At 40.4% G+C, this 25,556-nt stretch overlaps 6 protein-coding genes and 1 long non-coding RNA gene across 11 annotated transcripts; 3 read left to right on the top strand and 4 right to left on the bottom strand.

The window, feature by feature from the left end:
- Positions 1 to 367: 367 nt before the first annotated feature.
- On the bottom strand, positions 368 to 1,547 carry LOC109855522 (apoptosis regulatory protein Siva-like). The gene is made up of 4 exons (XM_020429880.1): positions 1,262 to 1,547; positions 958 to 1,139; positions 738 to 889; positions 368 to 594 (listed from the first exon to the last, which is right to left on the bottom strand). The coding sequence occupies exons 1-4, from the start codon at positions 1,374 to 1,376 to the stop codon at positions 552 to 554; spliced, it is 492 nt and encodes a 163-aa protein (XP_020285469.1). The 5' UTR covers positions 1,377 to 1,547; the 3' UTR covers positions 368 to 551.
- A 1,282-nt stretch (positions 1,548 to 2,829) lies between these two features.
- LOC109855222 lies at positions 2,830 to 5,570 on the top strand. Of its 4 annotated transcripts, XR_002250277.1 has the most exons (9): positions 2,842 to 2,920; positions 3,094 to 3,193; positions 3,307 to 3,382; positions 3,843 to 3,936; positions 4,169 to 4,259; positions 4,558 to 4,674; positions 4,884 to 4,990; positions 5,195 to 5,253; positions 5,456 to 5,570. It is a non-coding gene; the product is annotated as an uncharacterized LOC109855222 (long non-coding RNA). The 4 variants fall into 4 exon arrangements; XR_002250276.1 differs by lacking the exon at positions 3,094 to 3,193 and having other exon boundaries at positions 2,830 to 2,920; positions 4,562 to 4,674; XR_002250274.1 differs by lacking the exon at positions 3,094 to 3,193 and having other exon boundaries at positions 2,830 to 2,920.
- Positions 5,571 to 5,846: 276 nt separating this feature from the next.
- LOC109855719 (UPF0160 protein MYG1, mitochondrial) lies at positions 5,847 to 7,872 on the top strand. Of its 2 annotated transcripts, none has more exons than XM_020430252.1 (6): positions 5,847 to 5,934; positions 6,028 to 6,251; positions 6,436 to 6,531; positions 6,621 to 6,860; positions 6,944 to 7,148; positions 7,230 to 7,872. In XM_020430252.1, the coding sequence occupies exons 2-6, from the start codon at positions 6,133 to 6,135 to the stop codon at positions 7,587 to 7,589; spliced, it is 1,020 nt and encodes a 339-aa protein (XP_020285841.1). In that variant the 5' UTR covers positions 5,847 to 5,934; positions 6,028 to 6,132; the 3' UTR covers positions 7,590 to 7,872. The 2 variants fall into 2 exon arrangements, with proteins under 2 accessions (XP_020285841.1, XP_020285851.1); XM_020430262.1 differs by having other exon boundaries at positions 5,859 to 5,934; positions 6,037 to 6,251.
- LOC109855729 (cuticle protein 2-like) lies at positions 7,727 to 8,988 on the bottom strand. Its single transcript, XM_020430274.1, has 3 exons — positions 8,881 to 8,988; positions 8,386 to 8,673; positions 7,727 to 8,231 (listed from the first exon to the last, which is right to left on the bottom strand). The coding sequence occupies exons 1-3, from the start codon at positions 8,890 to 8,892 to the stop codon at positions 8,040 to 8,042; spliced, it is 492 nt and encodes a 163-aa protein (XP_020285863.1). The 5' UTR covers positions 8,893 to 8,988; the 3' UTR covers positions 7,727 to 8,039.
- Positions 8,989 to 11,257: 2,269 nt separating this feature from the next.
- LOC109855735 (cuticle protein 2-like) lies at positions 11,258 to 12,895 on the bottom strand. Its single transcript, XM_020430288.1, has 2 exons — positions 12,829 to 12,895; positions 11,258 to 12,553 (listed from the first exon to the last, which is right to left on the bottom strand). The coding sequence occupies exons 1-2, from the start codon at positions 12,880 to 12,882 to the stop codon at positions 12,281 to 12,283; spliced, it is 327 nt and encodes a 108-aa protein (XP_020285877.1). The 5' UTR covers positions 12,883 to 12,895; the 3' UTR covers positions 11,258 to 12,280.
- A 1,355-nt stretch (positions 12,896 to 14,250) lies between these two features.
- Positions 14,251 to 18,019, top strand: LOC109855674. The gene is made up of 5 exons (XM_020430150.1): positions 14,251 to 14,501; positions 14,842 to 15,268; positions 16,516 to 16,730; positions 16,985 to 17,226; positions 17,383 to 18,019. Exons 1-5 carry the CDS (start codon positions 14,478 to 14,480, stop codon positions 17,594 to 17,596), a joined length of 1,122 nt encoding a protein of 373 aa, XP_020285739.1. The 5' UTR covers positions 14,251 to 14,477; the 3' UTR covers positions 17,597 to 18,019.
- Positions 18,020 to 18,768: 749 nt separating this feature from the next.
- LOC109855665 lies at positions 18,769 to 24,154 on the bottom strand. Its single transcript, XM_020430136.1, has 5 exons — positions 23,975 to 24,154; positions 23,113 to 23,734; positions 22,618 to 22,790; positions 19,307 to 19,654; positions 18,769 to 19,044 (listed from the first exon to the last, which is right to left on the bottom strand). The coding sequence occupies exons 1-5, from the start codon at positions 24,152 to 24,154 to the stop codon at positions 18,769 to 18,771; spliced, it is 1,599 nt and encodes a 532-aa protein (XP_020285725.1).
- Between the last annotated feature and the right edge of the window lie 1,402 nt (positions 24,155 to 25,556).

Genomic DNA, 25,556 nt, shown 5'->3' with positions numbered 1-25,556 from the left:
TTTTAATAGTTTTAAGTATATATTAGACATAAACTATATACAAAATTATTATATATATAAAATGTATAAAAAATTATGAACTGTTTGAAGAGAACAATTCTCTTCCCAAAAGGTCTTTATATATACATATAATTGTTTACAGATTCTTTTTTAAAGTAAAATGTAGCCTCTTACTATTTATATAAGATAAAGTATACTGTAATTACATAATTTTTTTAACACAAATATACTTACGTAATTATATATTAATATGTAAAAACAATTTAAAAAAATTATTTTATGTAATAAAACATCTAAAAAAGGTATAAAATATCTATAATATATATATTCATATCTATTAAATAATTTAAATTATACATCACTTTTCCATGCTCTCTTGTGTTTATTATTATCAATACTTTAAATATATATAAAATATGTAAATATTGCATTAAGTTAAGAAAATTACATCAAGTAATCATAAATAGGAGTATAAAACAAAGGTGAAGAAAAGAAAGGTTTTTAATAAGAACCTTTTTTTTTATAAAAATATATCTTTTCTTCAACAGCCATCAGTAACAATGAAAACACTTGATATCGCCTTGATTATTATATCTGTAAGAAGAATTCTAATTATATCTGAAGGAGAAATTGATAATATTAGATAGATATAGTTATCTTCAATTAAGACAAGTTCCTAATTGTACCATTAATATGCAAAACTTGTCTACTGACAGCATATATAGTTTGTAACTTACACAGGTAAAGAACAATTTTGGCAAAATGATTCTAAGCAGTTCACACATGTAGACAGGCAAGAGGAACAGAGTATCTGATCGCAATAATAACATTTGTTCCTTGTGAATTGATTTATCACTCGACAACATCCACAGATATCCATCCGGACATCCTAGAAGAAGACTCAAGTTGATTTGAAGATAACATACAAATTTTTTCCTGCAATTTATGTATACTTACATTGACGACTTTATCACTAGTTTGTAGCTGCAACTTATTGGTGAGCAACATCTGCTTCAGATTGGACTTGAATTTGTACGGTGGTCGAGGCGAGGATAAATCTATAGAGTTCTCTTGATCTGATGTGTTTAACTTTTGCGAGCGCGCTTTTGCGCCAGCTTTGAGTAAGCTCAGTGTTCTGTCTGAAATAATTAGCGCAAGATAGCAATAAAGTTTGGATGCAAGTGTTATGTTTCAATAGTTTAATTTAAGTAAAATTAAAAAGAACGTAAATATATGAAGCTTAATCTGAATATGCCCTTACCATAGACATTCTTCATCCGAACATCGCTGGACACGCCGTTATTCACTTGTTTCTGACCCACGTGCACTTTCAACTGCGGCACAAAGTCGTCTTCAAAGGAACAAGCGCGTTTCATCTTTAATGTGTTACGTTTTAAACAAAAAAATATTTAACCAACCAATTACCGTGCCATAACATTCAATTATTTTTCAACACGCGCCTTGTGTCACAGCTAAATGAGCACAGCAATTGAGTAGAAAAACAAAAACACTGCTTATGCCTCTTCACATGAAGAGTTCCATCCTCCTCCTCCTACCAGAAAAAGCGTGTGCAAATAATCAGAATCGATTCTATCGATCTTGATTGTTGCCTCTTTTCCGCGACGTTGATTGGACGTCTCGATGACGTTTCTCGGATAATGTGTTTCTCGATTCATGTCATACTGTCGTACGTGTACTAACTGTCATCGCGGTGACATGTTGTGTCTACTGACGGAATATGTTAAAATAAAAATAATAGCGTGCGCGTAGCGCGCGTCTGTGATGTGTTTTTAATATAAAAAAATCCATGTGTACCGCCAAGTGCACGTTTTGATATCGAATGTATCGCATCTATTGTAGCCTCTTTTCCGTATTGCCGATTGGTTGGTTGATCGAGTAGAGTCGAGTCGAATCGAATCGGTAAGATCGAGAGAGTAAATAATGAAAAGCGATTTTGAGACAGTTCGTCGTATATGTAGAGAAAATTAAAAACGTGATTAAAGTCACGTGACAGGAAAGAGTAGAAAAACAACACGTGAAAATAACGTGACTGTGTGTAATTTATATTATATATAACATTAAATAATACATATTATACATATAATTTATTATATATTTATAATATTATACTTTATATTGTATTATATGTATTATATACATACTACAGTAATGTCACTGACTTCCGCCGCGCAACTTTGGCGAGGTCACTGACCTCGGCCGTGCGGCCTTCGCGGGGTCATTGACCTCGGCCGCGCGGCCTTGGCGGGGTCACTGACCTCGGCCGCGCGGCCTTGGCGGGGCACTGACCTCGGCCGCGCGGCCTTGGTGGGGGCGGGGTCACTGGCCGCAGTCACGCGACCGCGGCGGGGTCAATGACCTCGGTCGCGCGACTGCGGTGGAGTCACTGACCTCTGCGCATGCTTTGCAACAGATCGGGGAGAGCCACCTTCTCATTTCTTCTTTTCCACTTTCTCGACTTCTTTCAATTCCTGCTATTCCTGTGCATTTTAATTCCTGTATTTCCTGCGTTCGTTCGTTTCCTCTTGCTTAACTGGACACAGTCCGAACGCAGCCTATGAATTTGGATCTCAGCCTTATCTGGCGATACGTTCCACTTAGCGCAACGCTGTATTTGCAATGTTAGATACTGATCTTGAACTGCGACAGAGGTGACCAATTGCATTAGTTGACTAGCCAATACGATTGGCCAGATCATTTCTAGGTAATCTGAAAAGCGACTATTGGAGATTCAGTTTGAGACTAACTTAATCTGAACTACAAGGTTAGATTCATGGTTGCTTGCTGCACAACTTGCGTACCCACACTACCCACGGTCCACGGTTACGCTCACTTTGATCTCGGACTTCGCAGAGGTTGGACGTTTTTAAATAGAGTGGAAAGAGTTTCCTCTTTCTCAAAGGTAAGCTCAAGCGTTCGAATTTTCATGCGGTTTCCAAAATCCATTGCCATCCGCGTGTGCTTTTAACTTTGATCATCGTATATGAGTTGCTTTACGCATTAATTTTTCTAATTATACTATTTTCGATTATATTTTTCGGCTATTGTCTACTGTATACACTTTTTTGATCTCAGACGCTACGTTTCATGGCTTCGAGAAGTTTAGCACATTCTACCATGTTTTTTCACTTCACGTTTAAGGTTTTTGTAACACGATGATGACACAACAAGTCTCGTTCGTATGATTGTTTCTTGATTACAATCGATTCTTTCTGACCGCAAATTTTTCATAGAGATAATCGCCGCGTGCTCCACACAGCTTAGATTTAGTTACCGGTTTTTTTTTAGCTTCGGATTTGCAGAACCAGCTTGTGCTATATAGTCTCGAAAAGCACCTGCTCACATCTCTCGCTACAATTTTTTAGTGAGTATTATATTTTGTTTTTTTATAAATGCTAAGTGTTATAATTTATTGCTGAGAATATTTTTTTCCATCTATTGCTTGATCACGTTCTTTTATCTTTTCTTTTGTTTATCTCTATTTCAGTATCAAATAATTCTGAGCTTATAAAGCGTATAAAAATTGAGAGATACGCGATGTTACTTTATGTAAATAAATGTAATATCGTGATTAGTTTTATTACATCGATACTGATCCACAAAACTGTGTGGAAAGCAAGAATAAAGTGATTATATGATGCCTTGAGATTATATGATTTGATAATATATGTATGATGAATTATAACATTTACCGCAATCCCAGTCAATCTGAATAAATGTGACGAAGTGTTATTTTCTGAAAAATAACAAAAATGTCAAAAATAACAAGAATGTCAAAAAAAAAAATAATTAGTATGTAAATTTTATATGTTTGTATTTTATAGTTTTAGAAGAACAATTAAAAATAAGTACAATGGAGAAGAATAGTCTGAATTATCATAAGTGTTTTGGATGAGAAGAAATTTTTTGCAGAAGAATGTAAGTTTCTTGATGCTAAGCTCTGAAGACTGATTTTTACTTAACAAAAATATTTTTTTTTTTCATCTCATATATATAAGCAAAAAGTTTTTTACATGATGACTATTTACTGCCCCAGTCTAAGGAAACCATGCAGATTCAGTTGTTCTGATAATTTTCTCTTTTATCTTTTGTATTGTAAGAGTATTACATATATCACATATGTATGAATATATATGTATATTCTTTACAGATGGAAATCACATTTATATAAAATATGTAAAAGCACTAAAAAGTCAAAATGAATGAACTGGAAAGAAGAAAGGGAAGTTGTAGTATATAATGTAAGTTTTTTTTTCATACCTTATATGTGTAATATATAATAACAATTATAAGTCTTTTCGTATCTTTTGAATTTGTTGCAGAAAAGTAATTTTTTAATGTGTTTGATAATCAAAATCATTTTTATATTTCTTTTATTGCATTTTACATATATATGTGAAATTTACATGATGACTATTTACTGCCCCAGTCTAAGGAAACCATGCAGATTCAGTTGTTCTGATAATTTTCTTTTTTATCTTTTGTGATGTAAAAGTATTATATTACATATATATAAACATACATGTATGTTCTTTACAGATAGAAATGGAACTTGTATATTTACATAACAAATGTAATAAAAAAATGTAATAAAAAGAATGAGAATGGAAGCAATGTCAAAACTAGAAGAAGAGAAAGTTGGAATATACAAATAATGTAAGTTAATAGTCTTTGTTCTTAATAGAAAAAATGTTTTATTTCAAATAAAATTAAAACATGATGAATAATATAGTTATCCCTGTCATACGTGATATATGGTGACAACGAGATTAATACTGATTATATATATATATATGTTATTAAATGTGTATTTTTATACCAATATATCCAGTGAACAATTTCTCAAACTAACAAAAATGTTTTAGGACTAAGAATGTGCTCATGGAAAAGAACTGTGTGAGAAATATGATATTTAATATACAATAAAATCGCTCCAGCAACACAATACACTTTAATATTGGAATTTCAAAGAGTAAGAATTGATTTTTTCTTTTATTACAGTTTTTAATACTTTTTTTAAAGATTACTTTAATACTACTTATGTGATGATTAAATTTGACAAGCATATGTCTGAAAATTTTTGATGCAAAACTTTTATCTGATATTTAAAAATTGTATACTTAATTTTTTGTTTGTAATTACATATAAATATTAATATTTTTGTGTTTAATTTCAGATTAAATATCTCTCAGATCTTTAACAATTTACATTTATGACTATTTTAGATCTTTTAAGGTAAGATTTTTAAAGAATGTTAAACTAAAATGATTTTGTTGTTTTTTTTATATAAAACATGAAATATACATGATGATCCATCATACGCTATTCTGATTTGTCTGTGACGTCAATCTTGCCCTCACTGATTGCACTATTGAATAAAGATCTGCCCTCTTTGTTGTACTACATTCAATAATTTATATTGGTTTTGTTTTTACAGGAATATGTTAGAGAGACTATGTATCAGGCTGCTTTTGAACTGAACAAAGTGAACTGAAATGTTTACAAAATAAATGATATGAAAATAATATTAATTTTCTGTTTAATGCATACTAAGTAATAGAATATATAAAATGTAATATTCTGTAAATAAAGTATATAAAGTGTAATATTCCGTATTTATTTATCCTTTTTTAAATTAATGAAATTATAATGAGAATATATATATATATATATAGTAGAGTAGATCTGCTTGAATGAAATATGTTTGTTAGAACTCGTAGAGAAATACATGTGTAGAGTAGAACGAAGATAGATTATGCGGGAAGCCAATACTACCGCGCATGCACCTATCCTATCCTCTATCCTTATATTTCCTATTATTTCTAACCTCAATTTAGACACCGGTTTCTGTGCATGAGACACCTGATCTAGTAAACAAAGAAAATCATTGTATATCTTGCTACATCAATATTTCTGGTGAGAAATTCTTATTAGTGATTATTATAACACTTATAAACTATTGTCTGATAAAAATAACAGGGTATGTAATTTAATATAATATGATACAAGGTTTTTTAGCACTCTGTTAAGGAGCACGTGGACACGCGCGGGTAAAAGATATCAATCGTTTCTCGTGGGAAAAATTGTGTGCATTTCGCTTTGCGATTCAAGACGATGTCTGGAAAATCGGCTGTAAAAATCGGGACGCACGACGGCACTTTCCACTGTGACGAGGTGCTCGCCTGCGCGATACTCAAGCTGCTACCACAGTACAAAGACGCTTCTATAGTGAGGTATAAAAAAATTCTCTAAAAATCAAATAACTAAACTTATATTATTTTCCAAATTTCCAAACTATTTTTCTTGAGAACGGGACGCATTATGATATACAGAGAGTTGCTTAAAATTCTGGAGTCGGAAGAGTGATAAATATCAAATTTTAACACTGAGTGATGGTATTGCGTTACATATTTTTAGATCTCGAAACCAGAGTGTCTTAGATTCCTGTGATATTGTAGTAGATGTTGGTGGAGAGTACAATCCTTCTAGGCATCGGTATGACCATCATATGAGGTACAAGAAGAAGAAAATATCTTAAAACACAAAATGCTCCTTTTTACCGTCGATATGTATTGTTACATAATAATTTTGTTTTGTCGCAGAGACTTTCGGGAATCGGTGAGTACTGTTATAAAAAAAAAACCAGGATATCATTGGACCATAAAATTAAGCAGTGCGGGTTTGATTTACTGCCACTTTGGTCACGATATATTAAGAAGTGTGCTTCCGGAAGTAACGGAGGATCGAGTTATTGAAGAAGTTTTTAGGAAGGTTTATGATAGTTTAATTAAAGAAATTGACGCCATAGACAACGGTATACCGATGTATGATGCGGAACCAATGTAAGTGGATCGTTTTTACAGCGCTATGAATCTTAGGAAAACATAAGATAAAGTTTTCTAATGTCATGTTCTCGTTGTTTCAGATATCGAATAGTCACTGATCTGAGTGCGCGTGTAAGCAGATTGAATCCTCAATGGAATAACAGAGACACCGTGAATGTCGACGAACGCTTTGAAAAAGCTATGGCTCTGGCTTTGGAGGAATTTTTGGAATTTGTGCATTATTCGAAAAATGTTTGGCTGCCAGCGAGAGATGTCGTGCGGAATGCCATAAAAAATCGATTTAACGTAAGAACACTTTTCTTCCTATGTTCAATGTTCGTTGATATAAATTTTCGTTCAGGTGTAAGAAAAATGGATTTTTCGAAGGTCGATCCCAGCGGTGAAATAATAGAATTGTCGCAAATGGCACCGTGGAAGGAGCATCTGTCTCAGCTGGAGAGAGAAATGAAGGTTTCGCCGCCCATAAAGTACACTATCTTCGAATCCGACAATGCTTATCGGGTTCAGTGCGTGCCAGTGACACCGGGAAGTTTCGTCTGCAGGATGTTTTTGCCAGAAAAGTGGGGTGGTTTGAAGGAAGATGAGCTTGTGAAGGCCTGCGGAATTGAGGGCGCGATATTCGTACATTCTGTTCGATTTATCGGCGGGAACAAAAGCAGAAACGGCGCGTTGGCAATGGCACGGAAAGCGCTCGAAATCGGAAAGACCGCTCGTCAGATCAATTGACAGCGTCCCGATCGCTAATTTTAGAGAAATTTGTTTGTTATTATCAGGTTCTTTTTCTAGGTAGTTCAAATCGAATCATTTATTTACTATTTTTTACTTATGCAAAACACAAGCATATTTTTTTACATTAAAATCATAATAGAAGAGGAAGGAGAAAAAAATGTGTGAAATTGCCACACATGCATGTTACACATATTTACGAATGTGTTCGCTTTATATTAGGAAATTAGTACATCGCATAATATATATACACAGGTATATAATATACATTCTTCTGAAAACACATGAAGATGGTTTATTGTCGAAGTTACCTCACATCAGATCCATACAGAACACGGCACAGAATGCATCTCGTCGCACGTTCTCCTTCGATTTGACAAGAAACGGTTCCGGACGGAATTCGGCCTGATCGATATATACGGTATCGGTTTCCAATAATAGCCTGACACGTCAATTAGCATTTCGAGCGGCCGCTTGAGCGTGTGCGGCTAAATGTGCGGCCTTAGCCTGCGCCACTTCGGGGGTGTCTATTACTCTGCCATCGGGTCCAAGTGGAGCGTAACCGTAAGGGTAGTAGAAAGCAGGCGAAGTGGCGTACGCTAGAGCGCCGTATGGAATCAGTCCAAACGTTTTGGCGGCTTCCTGCGTGAAAACAGTACAAAAACAAAAAAAGGAATGAGAAATCAAAATATCTTGCACGCTAAAATAAAAATGAAATTGTGTAGTTCGTTAATGTATAACGCGAGAAACAACTGTATCGTCGGTGAAATCGTGTTTATATTCGAGAACTTCGTACTTGGGCGTGAGCGGCGAGATGGGCAGCCTTGGCCTGGGCGACCTCAGGTGTGTCTACCACCCGACCATCCGCGCCAATGGGCGCGCCGTACGTAATTGCAGGTGCATAAACGGCCAGGGCGGGCGCGTATCCGTAGCCGAGCGTGTTTCTAGCGGCCTCGTAAGCCTGAGTGGCGAGATGCGCCGCTTTCGCCTGTGCTACCTCCGGTGAATCCGCTGGTCCAACGGGATAAGCCAGCAAAGCCGCCGGCGTCGCGGCCGCGATGGCGCAAATTGCGGAGAGAACGATCTGCAAGATAGACAGATGCGCTTGCGATTTTCATATCTTTAAAGCAAATCTCGTCCATCGCGAAGACAATTGTAGAAATTAAAATTTTCTTATAGAACGAGAAAAAATAAATTCGCTTTAATTATAGATAGCAAATCAAATAATTGAAGATTTTACGAATTCGCAAGACTTGCTTTCGGAAGTCCTGCGCCGGTCAATGATACTCACGAGAGTCTGCATGTCTTATCGCAACGTGGTCAAGCGCTGCTGGAATGATCACCAGTACTCGCCCTAGGGATATGGACTGCTATGTCGTACCACGTCGAGACGCGGATCCCCTTTTATATATGTGAATCCTGGGTAGGGAGTCGTCGACCCGTAGGAGGGGACCACACCCTGCAGCAAGTGTTACACCTCAAACTGCGCTGACATTGACATTACGTTAATGAGGCTCTGCCACCGTCTGAATATGGCCGGAGGGAATACTCCTCTCGGTTTGCAGACGCATCGTCGAGGTCAGTTTTGTATCGCCGGTGACTTCTCCGTAGCCAATTCTCTTTTACTCTCATCATCATCATCATCATCATCAAGAGAAACCGCCGATACCAAGGGCCTAACGAAGACCTACCAGGAAGTCTGGTGCGGTTCGTCGAACGAAGGATCAATTAGTTTTTGCCACGGAGCGATCGCGTAGAAGGTGACTCGAGCCGTAAAGCGCTCGTTTATTACCGCGAAAATGATAGTTAATGAGCGTGTCTTTCACGCACAATGTGCGTGAGCATTTTTTTCACGTACATATATGGACGCTTATGCAGCGTGAGATTGAACCGATGAGAGTGTGACAATGTTTTATGCAAATTCAATACGCGCGCGCGCGCGCGCGTTTAAAAAAATTGAATATTAAAAAATTTAAATTAGTGAGAAAAATATACATGATAAAATAATTTAGTAAAATTAACAAAGCTTGTAACAAAAACAAAAAAAAAAAAAAACAAAATACAAGTGTTTCATCTACAAAAGAAAAATGACAAAGTTGCATATCAAATTAATTAAGGAGATTTTTTATGAACACGTTATCGTATCTCTTTCTGATGATCTGAGAAAGGACCGATCAACGTCCGTCCTTGCCGATATCAAAGTACAGCTGGATGGGAAAGGGACAAGAGGCATTTGAAATGTATGGAGCGCGACGACGAGAAAGAGAGAGATCATAATCAAAACGAAGGTCGACCACACGTCCTCGAGATCAAAAGATTTTTCCTGAACGAATTGCTAATGGACGGGTGGATCGCGACTCTCTCAGTTTTGACGAACTCGATCAAAAAGCGGTGTGTCTTTTTTGCTCGATGTTGTAAATTCCATTGCAAGGTCTTACTTCCTAATAAAACCCTCTTTACAACGTTTTAAAATCGATATTCAGGACGCGTAATTTTTTGCATCTGTGTGTGTGTGTATGTGTGTGAAAGAAACATAAGAAATATTTTATTCACTTTGGAAGCAAGGATATTTTTTATAAAAATCAAATCTATACCTTAATTTTTACTAAAACTCCGTTGTGTCTGTACTTAAATAGTTTTTTAAATATTTCAGGAAGAAAAGAGACAATTTTAATGTCTCGGAAGATTTAACACAATTTGAAAGATATACGTTGCTTTTAATCGTCTTCAGCGATTTATTCGACTCGCATTCATTTTAAAAGAAAATTATGACAAATCGCAACACCTTCTCGCGCGCGCGAACATTGCATCGTTATATCAGTGTACACGCAACTGCGTAACATCATTGAGCAATGCTCGAGTTACTATTGCATTTGCACATAATGGCAAGTCGTTAACCTTTATAATTTGCATTTACACAAGCGAGATGACTTCTTAATTTATTAATTAAACTAAACTTAATTTATTAATTAAATCATTCTGACATCTTCGAATACGTCACAGACACGCGTTTTGCTTTTAATATTTTTATTTCGAATATCCCGACGAAAGAGAGAAAGAAAACTAAAATATCCGCGATATGTTTGACGATATGTGGAAAAAACGCGAATGCAATATTATTTTTGTTCATTTTTATCGCGATCAAGCAAAAAAAACAAAATTAGATGAGAAATTTTCCCCGTATCTACGTGGGCGTTTTAATAACGCTCGTGGATCGTGCAACGATCTCTGGGGAACAAAAGCTCTTTTCCTCGGAATTCGAGATAATCTCGGACACGCCCGATGACCCTATTGTCTATTAGCATAAACGCGCATACGAACCGTGATCGAGCAGATATCTTAAATGCCCATTACGCGACGTTCGCAATTAACTGGCGCTTTCCTTCAAGCGTATTTGAACGTGTGTGTAGGCCGAAGCGCGCGTCGATCTCTCGCTCTGGCGATCCGCCAAATACCGATCGCACGTAGATGGAAGATCGTACCGGGAGATGATCGTAACGTTGTTAGGCGAACGTTGATATTTTCGTGTTATAAGTAATTAAAAAAGTGCGTGCAATTAGACGGAATGTTGAATTTCACATATATGGAAAGTTGCATCATTTTGCAACGGAGCTCATTCTCTAATTGACAAAAGAATAAAACAAAAAGAAACGAGTCGTAACCACATTTTAATTAGGTTTTTACAAATTATAATTAATACAAATTAAATATGTACGAATTGTAATTAAGAGGACAAATGACGTCGTGTGAAATGTAGATCCGAGAACTTTTCGAGAACACATCGAAAGAGATCGACTTACCTGGAAACACAATCTCTGCGAAATTCGAGCCTTGAATTAAATTAAATTCGCCCGCAAATTCGTGCAAATATTCGGAACGCAGTCGAGCGATACATCGAATCGATTCTTTGGATTCGTTCGCGGGCGCAAAAAAAGGCGACGAGATATATATGTGGCGAACGTGCCGAGGTCGCAGGCGGATGTTGACAGGCACATGCCTGTTGCACATATCGATTCTGAACAATCGCACCGATTATTTATAACACGTTATTGCTCAACACTGCAGGATCTCTCTTAAATCACGCCCTTCTTTCTAACGTTATTGAAAACATTGCACGCGAAGTGCGTCGATATTTTATATCGTTTTAGAATATTGCATCACACGCGTCCAATGTATTCAAAAGTTTTATCTCGACGATAAGAATTGAGAGCATTTGACACGCAAACGAGGATGTGACACATTTTGTGTTGTGATAGGTTTAATTACTTTTATTGATTTCTTTTTTTTATTTTGTGCTAAAGAATTATTCAAACTGACAATATAAAAGAAACACTAAAACACGTTACAAAAATAAGAGATTTTTTATAACAATAAAATATTTTGTATTTCTTACGAGCTACGACGAGAGTCTTAGATGAAGCGAGCGCGCAACTGATGTATGAATCTTGTTCCGTCTAGTTTCCATCTAAAATTTATGACTGGAGGCGCGCGATTGATTTACGGTGCATCGCGAAACTCGATACACGTCATCATGCATTATGAAATCGATGCAAAGATGAGAAATGTACGTTCTCTCTACGCAATATCAACGTGCATAACAACATTGTCTCTAATAATTCCGCTAAATTTAGTTTCGGTGCGTTTTGTTACAGTATTATGTAATTAAAAAAAGAGAGAGATTGAAATAAACGTTAATAATTATTGTAACCGTGAAGTGCAGCGGCGTAAGCTGCAAGATGTGCTTGTTTGGCTTGCGCCACTTCGGGAGTGTTAATCACTCTGCCGTCGTGAGACAAGGGTGCCACAGAGCCGTGATACGAGCCGCGGCTGTAAACCGGCGCATCGTAAATCCGCGAGTGATCTTCGGTGTGCGCGACAGGTGCCGAGGAGGAGGCTACGTAGTTGTGAGTCGCCAAATGCGCGGCTTTCGCTCGGGCCACTTCCGGCGTGTCCACCACGCGACCCTGTAATTGGAGAGAAAAACATTTTTCTCACTTCCTCCAGAACGAGATAAAAATTGTGATATTAAATTAATTATTTTATCAAATGATACTTAATTACTTTAAAGAACAATATTACTTTTTTCGCAAACTCCAGAAGATCGAATTACGTAAAAATTGCAAAGAAAGTTAATCTCCTTTTTATTTGTAAATTTAACGCGACTTGGAAAACAATTTATATAAGTTTCCCGAACAAAAAATTAGATCGTTGTTGCGTAATGAACTCTTTTAATTGTTACTTCGTGATCTAACGGAGCGAGCGGTCCGTGATATCCGTGTCCGCTGTGATACATCTGGTGACCGACCGACACGGGCTCCGAATATCCGTGATAATTCCGATCTTCCGTGTAGGGAAATACGGTGTGCGGAATTTTCGCGGCAGCTTCCGCCATTGCGGCGAGATGCACCGCTTTGGCGTGCGCCACTTCCGGCGTATCCATTACTCTTCCATCGTGGCCTATGGGCGCGGGTGGTCCGTGATACTGATAATGCGTCGGTGCGGCCGAAGTTACGGCAACGATGGCGATCAAGATAATCTGCAGATAGCACGAATTGATTACTGTTTTATATTAAAAATATTGCTTTTTTGTTTTTTTTTCTCACGTAATCTGTTGAAAAATGAAACAATCACTTCGAGAGAGGATCGCTTACCAGAGACTTCATCGTTGCCTCTATTCCTAAATGGAGTATTGACAGTTTTATAAGCATCGAGCGTGAAATGCTCGGTTTATATACAATCGACGATTTATCTTACCTAATAATGTCCCTTCCCCCGATCGCAAATACCGTTCAGCTAAGCTTCGCACAATTTTTGCGAAATAAAATTGAGATGCACATTTTTCACAACAGTTTGTTTCATCGCGCTGTTGCAACGTGGTGTGTAGAATAACGCAGTTGATTATTTATTTATAATCAATTGCCGATCATTTGAAAAAAAAAAACTCACAAATAAGAAGAGAGAGAAGAATTAGATTAAATATATTTAATTATCCAATAACCTTTATTCTTCTCTCGCGCAGTAGATCGCACAATAACTTTCATTAAGCAATTAGATATGGTATCTACGTGACGGAACTTTCGGTAGCTCTTGATTCGAGATAATAACCGCAGATTATTACGGTTATTACACACAAGCTTATTTTGTAAAAACAAAACGAACGAATGTCGAGCGAATTTACCTTTGATCTTTCTTCTGAAAAAATATGTGTCAAGATAGTTTTACAAGATTATCGATAAAATTTAATGTTTTAATGCTAGGATTAAAATTAAATTTGAAAAACACTACAGATGGTTTATATAACTTACGTATAATTAAATGTTTTTTTTACGAGTTTTTTTAGTATTCTTCCTCGATGCATTATTGTCAACTCCAACCTTGAGTCTTTCTTCGGATCGATTTGTCAGCAAATCGGGATCGATCCCGATCAAAATGTTTTCACGTCGCTGACACTTTTTTTGTGCGAGCGAGAATTGTACAACATCGCTCGTGTTGGATCGAGTGTTTGCGTTTTCGCTTCGTCGTTGATGCAATCATAATTTTGCTCTTACTGACATTCCAATCGCTCTATCTGTTTCACTCTCTCATTCTTCCATCTTGTCTTTTTACGTTACACCGTGATAGCACGATCTTTTTCCAGTATCGAATAGCGGGACCACAATCTTCCCTCGACGTGTATCTCCATCTCTCGCTTTTGTCTCTCGCTCGTTGCCAAACAGAAAAACCGACCCCTCTCGCGCGTTCCCATTATGTGAAAATCAAGCCGGGCCCGTGTCCACGTTTCGTTTACGCTATTTAATACAAACGAGATAGGCAACGTATTGTTCGCCGGCTATATAAGGTCTACCTGTTCCGATCGAACGGACAGAGATTCGCTTAGATCCCGAATAGATGCACGCAAGCATGAAGTCCCTGGTGAGTATTTGATTATTTCTGCTGCTCTCTTTTTCGCATTACGAACCTCGCAATTTTTTGTTGACGTTATTGTGATCGTTTTATTAGTGGAAAATCGCTTTCGCTAAAGTTATTAAAACCTGTACGTATACTAATAATCACAATTAAAAACATGAATATATATTATATTATTTAAATTACATTTAATAATTTAGCTATAAGTGTGCGTGCGAGAGAGAAAGAAATTAATTGCGTTTGTAACAAAGATAATTAATTTTATCTCTGTTATCTCCGCACAATTAATATCAGTGAATTCAGCTCGCGATCTGATCAAGCTTCTCGTCAAACAATATCCTTCTAGATCGTCTTATCGTGTCTTTCGCTGTCGGCGCTGGCTTTGCCCTCGTACGCGGCTTATCATCAGACATACGGGACGCAAGCCGGTTATTATCACGGATCGCCAGCCCCGCTTGCACACGACGGTCGAGTGGTCGACACGCCGGAAGTGGCGCACGCCAAGCAAGCGCATTTGGCAGCGTACGCCGCGGAGGCCGCCAAAGCGGCGCATCATAGCGGCGGATATTTCGGGGACGAGAGCGATGGCGACAATTACGTCGGATATCACGGCGCTTATCACGGACCACCGGCGCCGCTCGGCCACGACGGACGAGTGGTGGATACGCCGGAAGTGGCTCACGCCAAGGCCGCGCATTTGGCCGCCCACGCCGAGGAGATCTCGAAAGTCGCTCATCTGTCGCATTTCGATCCTTACTCGCACGCCAAGTGGTGAATCTTCTGTCGACATAATAAATGAGAGATCGTTTAATTCAAGTGATAGGCTTTTTGATAGATTCTTGTGTTGATATATAACACGTATTTTGTGTGGAAAAATATAAAAAAGTGTGTCGTATACATACACACTATAGATAATTATACTAACATTAACAAATGGCAAATGTAATTTATAAATAAACAGTATACATATTTATTTTGTGTGAAATTTCCCTTTTTTTTAAGAAACATTCAATATATTAATATACAAAAAGTTAAATAATTTATGCGAGAAACCGACATTTTTTAAAGATATTTTAGTGTTTATATATTTAATTAATATATAAAGACACATAAACAATTAATTAATTTTATTAGATAATTTTAAGAGGGGTGTTTCTTACGTATTGCCGAATATTGTGCAGCAAAGTGCAGAATAGATCTGTTAAGATTAATTGCACGACAAAGGCGAGAGTTCAGCTGTCGATCAGTCGCGTGCGTATCAATTGCAATTGACTGACACCACGTCAAGCTCGACTAAACTCGCCCAAACTCGCGTTGGAATTGCGTTGGTGACAAACACGCAATTTCCTTTCAGATCGATCGCACGAACAGAGCTCGATCGATCGATGAACCAGTTGCGACACCGTTTTAGTAATTCAACAACTATTGTTATCGTCGTTCCGTGACATACTATTGTGATTAATTCGACACGCGTGCGGATAAATAATCCAGTAAACACCGCGGCGTGGTGGGTGTTGTTCGATCGTTGCGCGCGATCGCGGCTTATAAAACATAAACGTCGCAAAAATGTGAAAAATCGCTAATTGATCTTGCGCAGAATGTTTGTCCCTGTGTATGTTAATACATATATATATATATATATCGTCTTTTTATATGTAATAAAGACATTTTTTAATCTAAATTTTATTCGCGAATTGCGACATCGTTACAATTGTTCTTCGCGATATGTCAAATTTGTCAAAAACAAGCGAGATAATTTTTCGCGCCTCGGTTGATTGAGAAAATCTCTAACGAGCCTCTCGTTGCCTCACGGCAGCAATTCGAATCGCTTTGGCGAAAGCCAGAGATGTAGATGACCGCGGATGGCGCGCATAACTGCATAGCTCGGAGGCGCATTTTTATTGGCGAGGTTACGAGACGAGGAGAGAAAAAGACAAGTTGCATATGTGCGTGTGTGTGTGTGTCACATTGTTAACGCGTGCCGCAAATGTTACAGGGCATGGCACGACGCTTTAAGCAGATCATTTCCCTGGGTGTGGTTGTACCCCGCGAGTGTCGCGCGCGATCAGGTGGGGCGCAACACGCCCGACCGTACCCCCTATAAATTGCACCATGCATCTGGGTAGCAGTCGTAATGCGGATCTAACGCACGTATCGTTAGCCGCGAGCACAGTGTCGAGAGCCGGGCACCAGGATACCTTCGCAGAAGTACTCGCCGCGATGATCGGACACTTTGTGAGTAACAGTTCGAGGAAAGGGATGTGAAGTGACATAATTTTTCTCGTATCTTTAATATTGAGAAAAAGAAAATTTTCTGTTGCATTGGAAGAGTGCAACTCATCTCTGCTTAATTTTTTGTTGCTCTCTCTCTTTGTGATTTAAAATAAAACACAAAATTTTTCAATATTTTGATGAACGATTAATTGTTAAATCCTGTTGATCTTCTTGCTGATGCGCAGAATTTGGCTTTGATGTGAATTATGTTGCAGATCTTCTTCGTACTGTTGAGCGCCGCACTGGCGTCTCCCCAGTGGTACGGGCCTCATGCGTCCCCAGCTCCATTGGGTCCCGATGGTCGCGTGGTCGACACACCAGAAGTTGCGCAACTGAAAGCCGCTCATTTGAGCGCCCTCGCGGAAGCTAACGCACGCGCGCCGAGAGGTCCGGGACCGGCCTACGCCGGACCCAGTGGCTCTTCTTACGCTTCTGGAAACTACATTCCGCATTACAGGTATTTCGAACGTTTCGTTTCCACCTTCCCGTTTTATCCTCCCTGTTTATCAGCATCTGGATTTAAAAACTGGAGTTTTCTGGAGAATCTCTCCCGGCTTTTATTACGAGATTTCACTTTTAATAAAGTTTTTTTTGTTATTATTTTTTTCTACAGCGGACCACCGGCCCCGTTGGGTCCGGACGGTCGCGTAGTCGACACACCCGAAGTTCAGCAAGCCAAGGCCGTCCATTTCTCTCTGTACAATACGGAAGCGCGTCGCGTGCCGGCCGGTCCAGCTGATCCAGTTGCCGCCGGCGCCTACAATCCGTCCTGGAATAATGGCGCCTACAATCCCGCCTGGGACGGTCCAGCTGGCAATTATTATTAGAAGCGCAATATAATTCGTTAGAGAGCACACGTGCAAGGAAAACACCCGGCCGGATCAAACCGATCCCCCCGACATGCATACACTTTCGCCCGTTCGACTCTCGAAAATCGGTCGATCCGGTTTACGAAACATCCCGAACTTCCCTTTCAGCTACCTCAGAATTCGAAGACTATCGTTAACTACCTCCGATCAATATATACGTACACGTAAACACAACATTTACATGCATACAAACACACACACACATGCAAGTTCGAACTAATGGTGCTTCGTCGATGCGTCTTCCACCTCAATATAATCTCTTCCCGCCTGTATTTCTCTGTACGCTGCGTTTTAACGCATTCCCCGCTATCACGCGCGAGTACTTGTATCCGGTGTGAAAAAAAAAAAAAAATATATATATATATGTGTATATGAGACAGAGCGCGTGGAGAAAACATTCTACACTGCCCATCCAGCAACCTTTGATCTACGTGTTTTTGGTTTCGAACATCGTCGAGGCGAGAAAAAAATTCAAGTTTCGAAACTCGCACATTGGAAACGTGGAAGCACGCGAACATTTACATGAGAACAATGTCAGCGCAATGCGAAAATGTTCCGATTCTTAAAGACCTTTCACGGTGAAATGAGTTTATTGCACTCATTCGCAACCATTCATTACGTTATTGTCACTCGCACGTCGCGTGTATATACCGTTATTTAAGCTTCGGCTTCCGAGACACGGGAGATCGTAATCTGCTGAACTCCGTTGCGGCATTCTTCGTCAGGCACGATTAATCACGTCCTTGCTGGTGGCACGAGTTGTCTAGGATCGCGCAGGACAATAACTGCCTTAGTTTATTGTCTGCGTCAAGAAAGAAGTCAGAAACTGGTTTCCTCTCAATCAGATATCTCAGGGTATTTAAGAATCGATTCGTATATATAATTCTTGGATTCCACAATTTTTAATTATTCTTTTACAATATCATCGACAAATAAAAATTACAATATTATCACAACAAATCCGGCATTAGATTTGAAGAGTGTCGGAGTAGTGGCAAGTTTGTCGGATTTTTCCGACAAACTTCCCTTAACATTTTTTCTCAAATCAAAATCGCGATTTGACTTTGATCGATCGAGAAATTGGTTATTAAATACAGAAGTGTAATGTACAATTATAACGAGAGATCGAATTAACAGTAGATATCATAACCGGTTGTAAGCGCAACCGCGCGCGCGTGGGCCTTCAAGTGGGCCGCACGCGCCACCGCCACTTCCGGCGTGTCAACGACTTGTCCGTCCGGGCCCAGCGGGGCCGACGGTCCCCGATAGACGATGGGCGACACTACGCGGATCGGCGGCAAGTAGAGCAGATTCTCTTCGTGTCCGTAGGCGTTGAATTCCGGGACCGCGGATTCCGCCTCGATGCGTGCGCGTATCGCGAGATGTTTGGCCTTGGCTGCGGCAACCTTGGAAATTGATCGTTCATATTCATTAATCGAGCTAGATCGGTTGGCGCGTCGCGATCCAATTACGTAATGTTTTTCATCGGAAGCTGATGAATTTTTTGTTGTCAAAAATTAATTCAAATTAATTCGAGATTTTTTTTCTCCGCAACGCACAAACACCACCGCGACGTGCTATGGTTTTGAATTATTTATATTCTTTCGCCGTGACAAACAATTGATTCGACGCGATGCGAAAAATCGCATCGCATTGTCATCTCCTCACCTCTGACGTATCAACGACGAGTCCGTCCTGTCCCAGGGGTGCCATCGACCTCTGATCATCATCGGCGGTTTGTTCCGTTGCGGGTGCACTTGTGATTGTCTGACTTGTCGTTTCCGACGGCACTTCCGCCGTTGCATCCGTCACGGGTGACAGCTCGATCCGGGCTTTCGTCAATCTGGCTATTGCGGCAGCGCGCGCGGCTAAATGCGCGGCTCTGGCTTGGACGACCTCGGGCGTGTCCACGACCGTACCGTCGCTGGAAATCGGCGCCCACGGTCCATGATGCTCGTACAGCGATATCGACTGCTCCGTTGTGCCGATCAACAGGCTCGTCGCGGTCAGAACTATCTGAGAGAGATTATTTAAATTCTCTTGATTATTTGACACAAAAACGCGCGGATAAATAAAATCGCGTTGTAAACGCGTATTATTTTATTAAAAACAAGAAACAAAATTTTGTTTCTCATTGTACACTTACGAGTAATCTCATGATTACGACGCAATTATCACCTGCGTGTGAAGTTGATCTTCTCGTTTCTGAGTGCGTCGGTCATCAACAGATCGAAGCTTTTATACAGGATCGTATGCCACCCCACGAGACTGTCATCGCGGTTAGCCGTAGCAAAAAAATTCAATATTTATTTCTAATGTCGTGCGCGACATTTGCGAATACGATTTTAATATATTTTACGCGCGATTTTTCTCTCGAATCAAATACATAGAACGTTTTGGTATCGCGGAATCACATTGTAAATTGTTCTTCATTTTTTCTGAGTATTTTGCGCAGTAGTTTTTGTTTTTTTTGTTTTTTTACGCAACAACCCCACTCAGCGCAACGTGCTGCTCCGATCGAATCTTTCTGCGGTTGTAAAACACGTTCGATTCACGGACGACCGGCCTGAATCGTAGATTATCCGGTAATCCCTTCAAGGTGGTCCTCTTCCTATCGCCCAGTCGTGCTTTGTTACCCCATCTCCGCTCTCCGAGTCGGATAAAATTAAGACCTCAGATTCTTCGATTCGAAGTTGGAAATATTGACTTTCTTTTGTCAAAATGTCTTTTAGTTTTCCCTGATTTTCGCTAGCTTCTCTTTTGAAATCGTTCATTCAAATTGCATCACAAGCTTTGCCTAATTTATTAAGTTTTCTCGAAAAATTCGTTGTTTCGTATACATTGTACAATTTCTTCTTAAAATCATCGCCATCTACTAGATCATTTATTGTAACCAGCTTCCAGGGAATGTATTGAACATATTTCGTCCCGTTGTGTTCCGCCGCTCCTTTCGCCGACGAGATGATATCGAATAGATCGGTCCTCCGATTTTAGGTCAGTGGAGCAGCGCGAGGGAGATGATTATTTGATCTTGCCCTCGTTCCTAAGACAAATCGACGCCGATCACGTACGGTAACGTGAGACAGAAGAGCTCGGCCGACTTGCCCGCTATCGTTGCGCAAATCATCGCGCAAAACGGGGTCTCGTAATACATAATCCCTGCGGAACACGTAACGAGAGTTAAACCGCGATCCGACATAGCTGCGATATATATCTCTTCCACGGCGAGAGGATTCATCGAGATCCTTCCTCGCGGAATTTTTTGCTCGATTTCCTCAAGTAGGCGTACGACGCACTTATTATTATCGCACGATTCTCGCGCGTCTAAAGACGATATTACGCATCGAGGTCGAGTTTAGCGATGCAACGCGGTGTATTTTTCGTTTGTGGGCGACGAGGCTGCGATTTCCGTCATGAATAAAATCGAAGGTTTCTTAAGAAAGAAACTGGATCGCATTTAGCAAACTTGTCTCTTTCTCTCACTCTCTCTCTCTCTCTTTCCTTTGTCAACTTTTTATTACAGAGTTTTACTCTCGGAGTTTATTTATCGCACGCGAGCGTAATTTATAAGATTTGCTAATTGGTTTCAGGTTTTCTTTTACCCGGGATTTTTTCGCGGATTATATACTTCTCGCGAACAAGAGTTTACGATTCCTGACCTTTTCGTCGCGAGGTATGTCGAATCACGATGTTGCTCGAGTTTATTCTCGAGGAACGCAAACCTATTACTCCGCTCTCTCTCATTCGTTCCTTCTCACGTCTTTCGCACAACCGCTGACCTATGTGGCAACATCCACAATTGTAACGCGCGGGGATGACTATGTTTCAATAGAATTTTACACCGTGTTTCTTTCGTTCCCAGATGTAAATCGCGATGAGAAAACGCGACGATTATAAATATTGCACACGTAACAAAACGTGTTGCGTTTTTTTTGACAGGTGCCAGGTAAATTCTTTTTCAGAATCGGGCGAGTATCGGATTAGAGTCGAGATTACTGCAATAATCGAACGTTCCCGTTTCTTTCGTCCGTACGAAAACCGCACGATCTTGCTTGCGTAAAATTGCGTGAGGTCCGCAATCGTACGAGACGATCGTTACGTTTTTCCGTTTTTGTTCCGCAGCAGCGCAGTTGCACCGCAAAACGCAAAACTTTCCTAATCCCACGCGATGATGCGATATAATCGCTCTCCTTCTTGCCTTCTTTCGATTTTTATCTGAATTAAGACACGAAGTTGCGTAATGCAAACCGCCGTGACTGTTTTACGCGACAAATCTTGCATCTCTCGCGACGTTCTCTTCTTCTGTTTTTCGTTTGCGCACGTGTCGAAACAACAATTTCCATTAAAATTTGTCTTTGAATCAAATTTATTATTCACAATGTACGGGAGGAACGTTTTAATTTGTGTTCAAATCACAACGCACTTGTCAATTAATCAAGATTGATTAAGGATTGAGCGAACATTTTTTTTATTTTCAACATAATAAATTATTTAACGTCGCGTGACGATGAATTATTGCGCGGTATTATTTTGTAATTATTAATGCATGCAAATTACCGAGTTTACATAATGCTTCCTAAATATACAATGATAATAATTAATTCATTCCATATGTTTGTTTGGACGAACAAATGTAGAATTGCATATATATATATATAATTTAATTAAATGATTGTGTACATATGCAAGTGTGCGTGAGAGATGAGTGATATTTCATCTCTCTCAAAAGAGAGAAAAAAATTGAGAAAACGGAGCTGAGGGAACAGAAAAACTTCGGATTTGTCAGATAATCGGATATTTTTCCAGCAGTCTTTGTACATATCACAATCGGACGTTTAAAACAAAGAGAGTACACATGACGCAAGCATCGTGAATGAACTATATGAATTCGCGTAGAAAAAGAAATACACAATTTATTCGTCTAGATTATGTACAAGTTTCGGAACAACAAAGTATCGATCCATCCGGGATCAGTAGTTTCTTATCAGATGCTGAGATTGATACTGCTGAGGTTGATAACCGAAGGCCGGATTGAACGCTTGCTGCGCGGCGTAGGGCTGAGTTCCGGGATAGGAGGTTCCCGGGAACGCTCGGGAAGACCCATAATGTCCCAGACTGGTGGGAGCGGGACCGGCTGGCGATCCCGAATATACTGAAAAAAATAAAAATTGAGTAAAGTATTAGAAAAACATACGAAAAACAACGAAAATGAAAAATTACAACTTGAAGAAAACAATCTTGCGCTAATTTTCTAAAAAGTTTGTTTAATGTAAAAAACAGTATCGAATTTCAAACAAAAAATTTGAAATTTCAAAAAGTACATTTGTATTTTCTTATCCGCCTCGTGGATACGCCAATGCCTGCTTCCGTCCACGCCCTACGTCAACCTCGAAGTTCCGCGTCTTCCACGCGGCCCACGCTCACGCTCGGCAGTAAACGCGAGAATCGATTCTTCTCCGCTCCGCTTGACTCACCTTGACCCTGGTCCTCCTCCGGATGAGCGTTCGCGTGCTTGTAAGCCCGGGCCTCAGCCTCGGCGAGTTCCGCCAGTCTGGCAGCTTTCAGGGCCGCCACTTCCGGTGTGTCGACGACTGTTCCGTCTTCGGCCAGTGGCGCCGGCACAAAAGCGGTGGGTTTCGCGGGCAGCGTGTAGCTCTTCTGACCCACAAAGTTGGCCCGGGCGTCGAACTGCTGCTGGGGTTGCTGATAATGCACGGGGGTGTAAACGGGCGCTTGCACGTGATTGGGCGTCTGATAAATCGGAGTCGGTTGCTGATAGTTGGCTTGTCTCAAGAAGGGCACCGCGGTCGGTTGAACGGCCTGGTAGCTGTAAGCTGGCGACGAAATTTGCGGATTGTAAACAGAAGAGTGCTGTTTCTCATTTTGAGCCGCTCGTGCGGCGGCTCTCGCGAATTCGGCGAAGTGCGCGGCCTTTGCTTGCGCCACTTCCGGCGTGTCAATCACGTTTCCGTCTTCGCCGACCGGGGCCGGCGGCGCGTGACTCGGTTGGGGTTGAGAATGAATCACGGGATTGCCGTACGCGGACGAACCGACGTACGCGGCTCGACATGTCACCGCCGTGGCGAACAGAAAAATCTAAAAGACAAAGAAAAACAATATAAAAATGTAATACATTAACAACACGAGATTTGCAAAATAATATATTTTAGTTATACGCGTTAGTTTCTTGAGAAGTATACAAAAAGGGCCGATTAGTTAAGTCATCATTAATGAGTTTCCCGCGCGTGTCGATCGATCGGCCCATCACTTATCGATCGTTGCGCGAATCGGCATTTCGGTCGACCTTTCACTTTCCTTTGTTTCGGGATCACTCACCAGACCTCTCATGACGTTCTGGGGCGCGCGTCTATCTACTCCGCCGAGAGTTCCCACACCTTCTTCCCGATAAAAAGAAGAGCGCTGCTGCCTGTCAGTACTCGCTCCAGGAACGAAGGGACTCGGGCCGGCCGTCGGTTCGGCGTTTTGTGTTCCTGGAGAACGGCCGCACAGTATCATTTATAGTCGCGTTCGTCCGCCCCCTCCCGCCCTGCGTGGGCCGATCGCCGACAACCTGGAGGGAGCCGTAGAGGTGATCGGCTAACCCGGTGCGGTCCGGGAAGTTCAATCGCCGATCGGAAAAGGGAGGGCTCTCTTCGAGTCTCTCTCTCACTCTCTTTCCCTTTCTTGCTCTTAGTAGCGGCCTTGACATTTAAAACACAAGTTTCTGTATTTATTCGTGACCGGAAGCTCGACGTCGGCCAAATTAATGCGCTCGATTGCATTTCAATTAAAGTTTCGATTGACCTTAATCGACTTCTTTTTGTTTAATCAAAGCTGAAACATGTTGGCGCGTCATTACGATTCATAAATTCTAAGATTTATGAAAGTTTAAGATTTTGTAGTTTTTTTAAGCGAATTCAGTAAGATTGTGAGTTATTGCTTCCTGTCGTGTTTCCGGGCACGTTGATCAGATATTCTTATCGTCGAACAAAGAAGCATCTATTTCTCACCACAAGCTCGAGCAATCCTGGTTAAATCGTGTCACCGATAGAACGAACCTTGGCGTTGAGAAACAGCACGCGCACACGCACACGCACACACACACAAAGACGCGTATCGATACTAAACGACTTTGCCAGCCCTGAGCAAAGAACGAAGGACTCCGTAGCCGAAGGACGAGGCGTTGCACACACCGGGAACGCATTCCCGCAAAACAAAGCGCATCGCTCGCATTACGTTTGCGCGGATCTTGCGGCGAAATTGTGTGGCACAATTGCCGTAATTATATCAATTTTCTCGCATCCGCGCGTGTGTTCCCGTCGTCGTGACAAATGTCGTGCGAAGTTTGCGAGCGTTGCTTGCGGAAGAGTTCGTAATTACGACTACATTTTTTTTTTTTTTTTTTTTTTTCAATCAATTGCGAGTCAAAGCTCGCGGGAATCAAACGCTGAGGGACGCTCGGTGCGCGTCTAATGACACTTTAACGTACGATTTAAAACGCTCTTATGAGAAAATAAATTTCACTTTTATGAGATTATTTGTCTTCTATATGAGATATGTGCTACACATATATTTCAAAACGGATACGAGAGGTGTGTCGCGCGCGAAAAACACCTTTGACACCGCGCGCGCGCGCGCGGTATAGAAAACCCACGCTGCAAAGTGCAAGTCCGATAAATGTGGACAAGCAAGGTGACATGTTATTGTCATCGTGGTGCGCGACCGCGCCTTCTTCTATCTCGCCTTCTTTCGCTTATTAACGGCCCCCTCTCGCCGTTAGTTTCGCATTTTATCAATCTCAGCGCACACCAATCTCTCGCTCGATCAGATCGACGAATGATCTATCTCGGCCACACGCTCGAATAAAAGTGCGAAAGTGACAGTACGATATATGGCACCGCGGCCGCTCAATGTCAAC

Source organism: Pseudomyrmex gracilis, unplaced genomic scaffold (genome assembly GCF_002006095.1).
Source record: "Pseudomyrmex gracilis isolate BER0280 unplaced genomic scaffold, ASM200609v1 scaffold_3, whole genome shotgun sequence".
Classification (NCBI taxonomy): Eukaryota; Metazoa; Arthropoda; class Insecta; order Hymenoptera; family Formicidae; genus Pseudomyrmex; species Pseudomyrmex gracilis.
The sequence above is the reverse complement of the archived record's forward strand: the minus strand, read 5'-3'. Positions and strand labels throughout refer to the sequence as shown.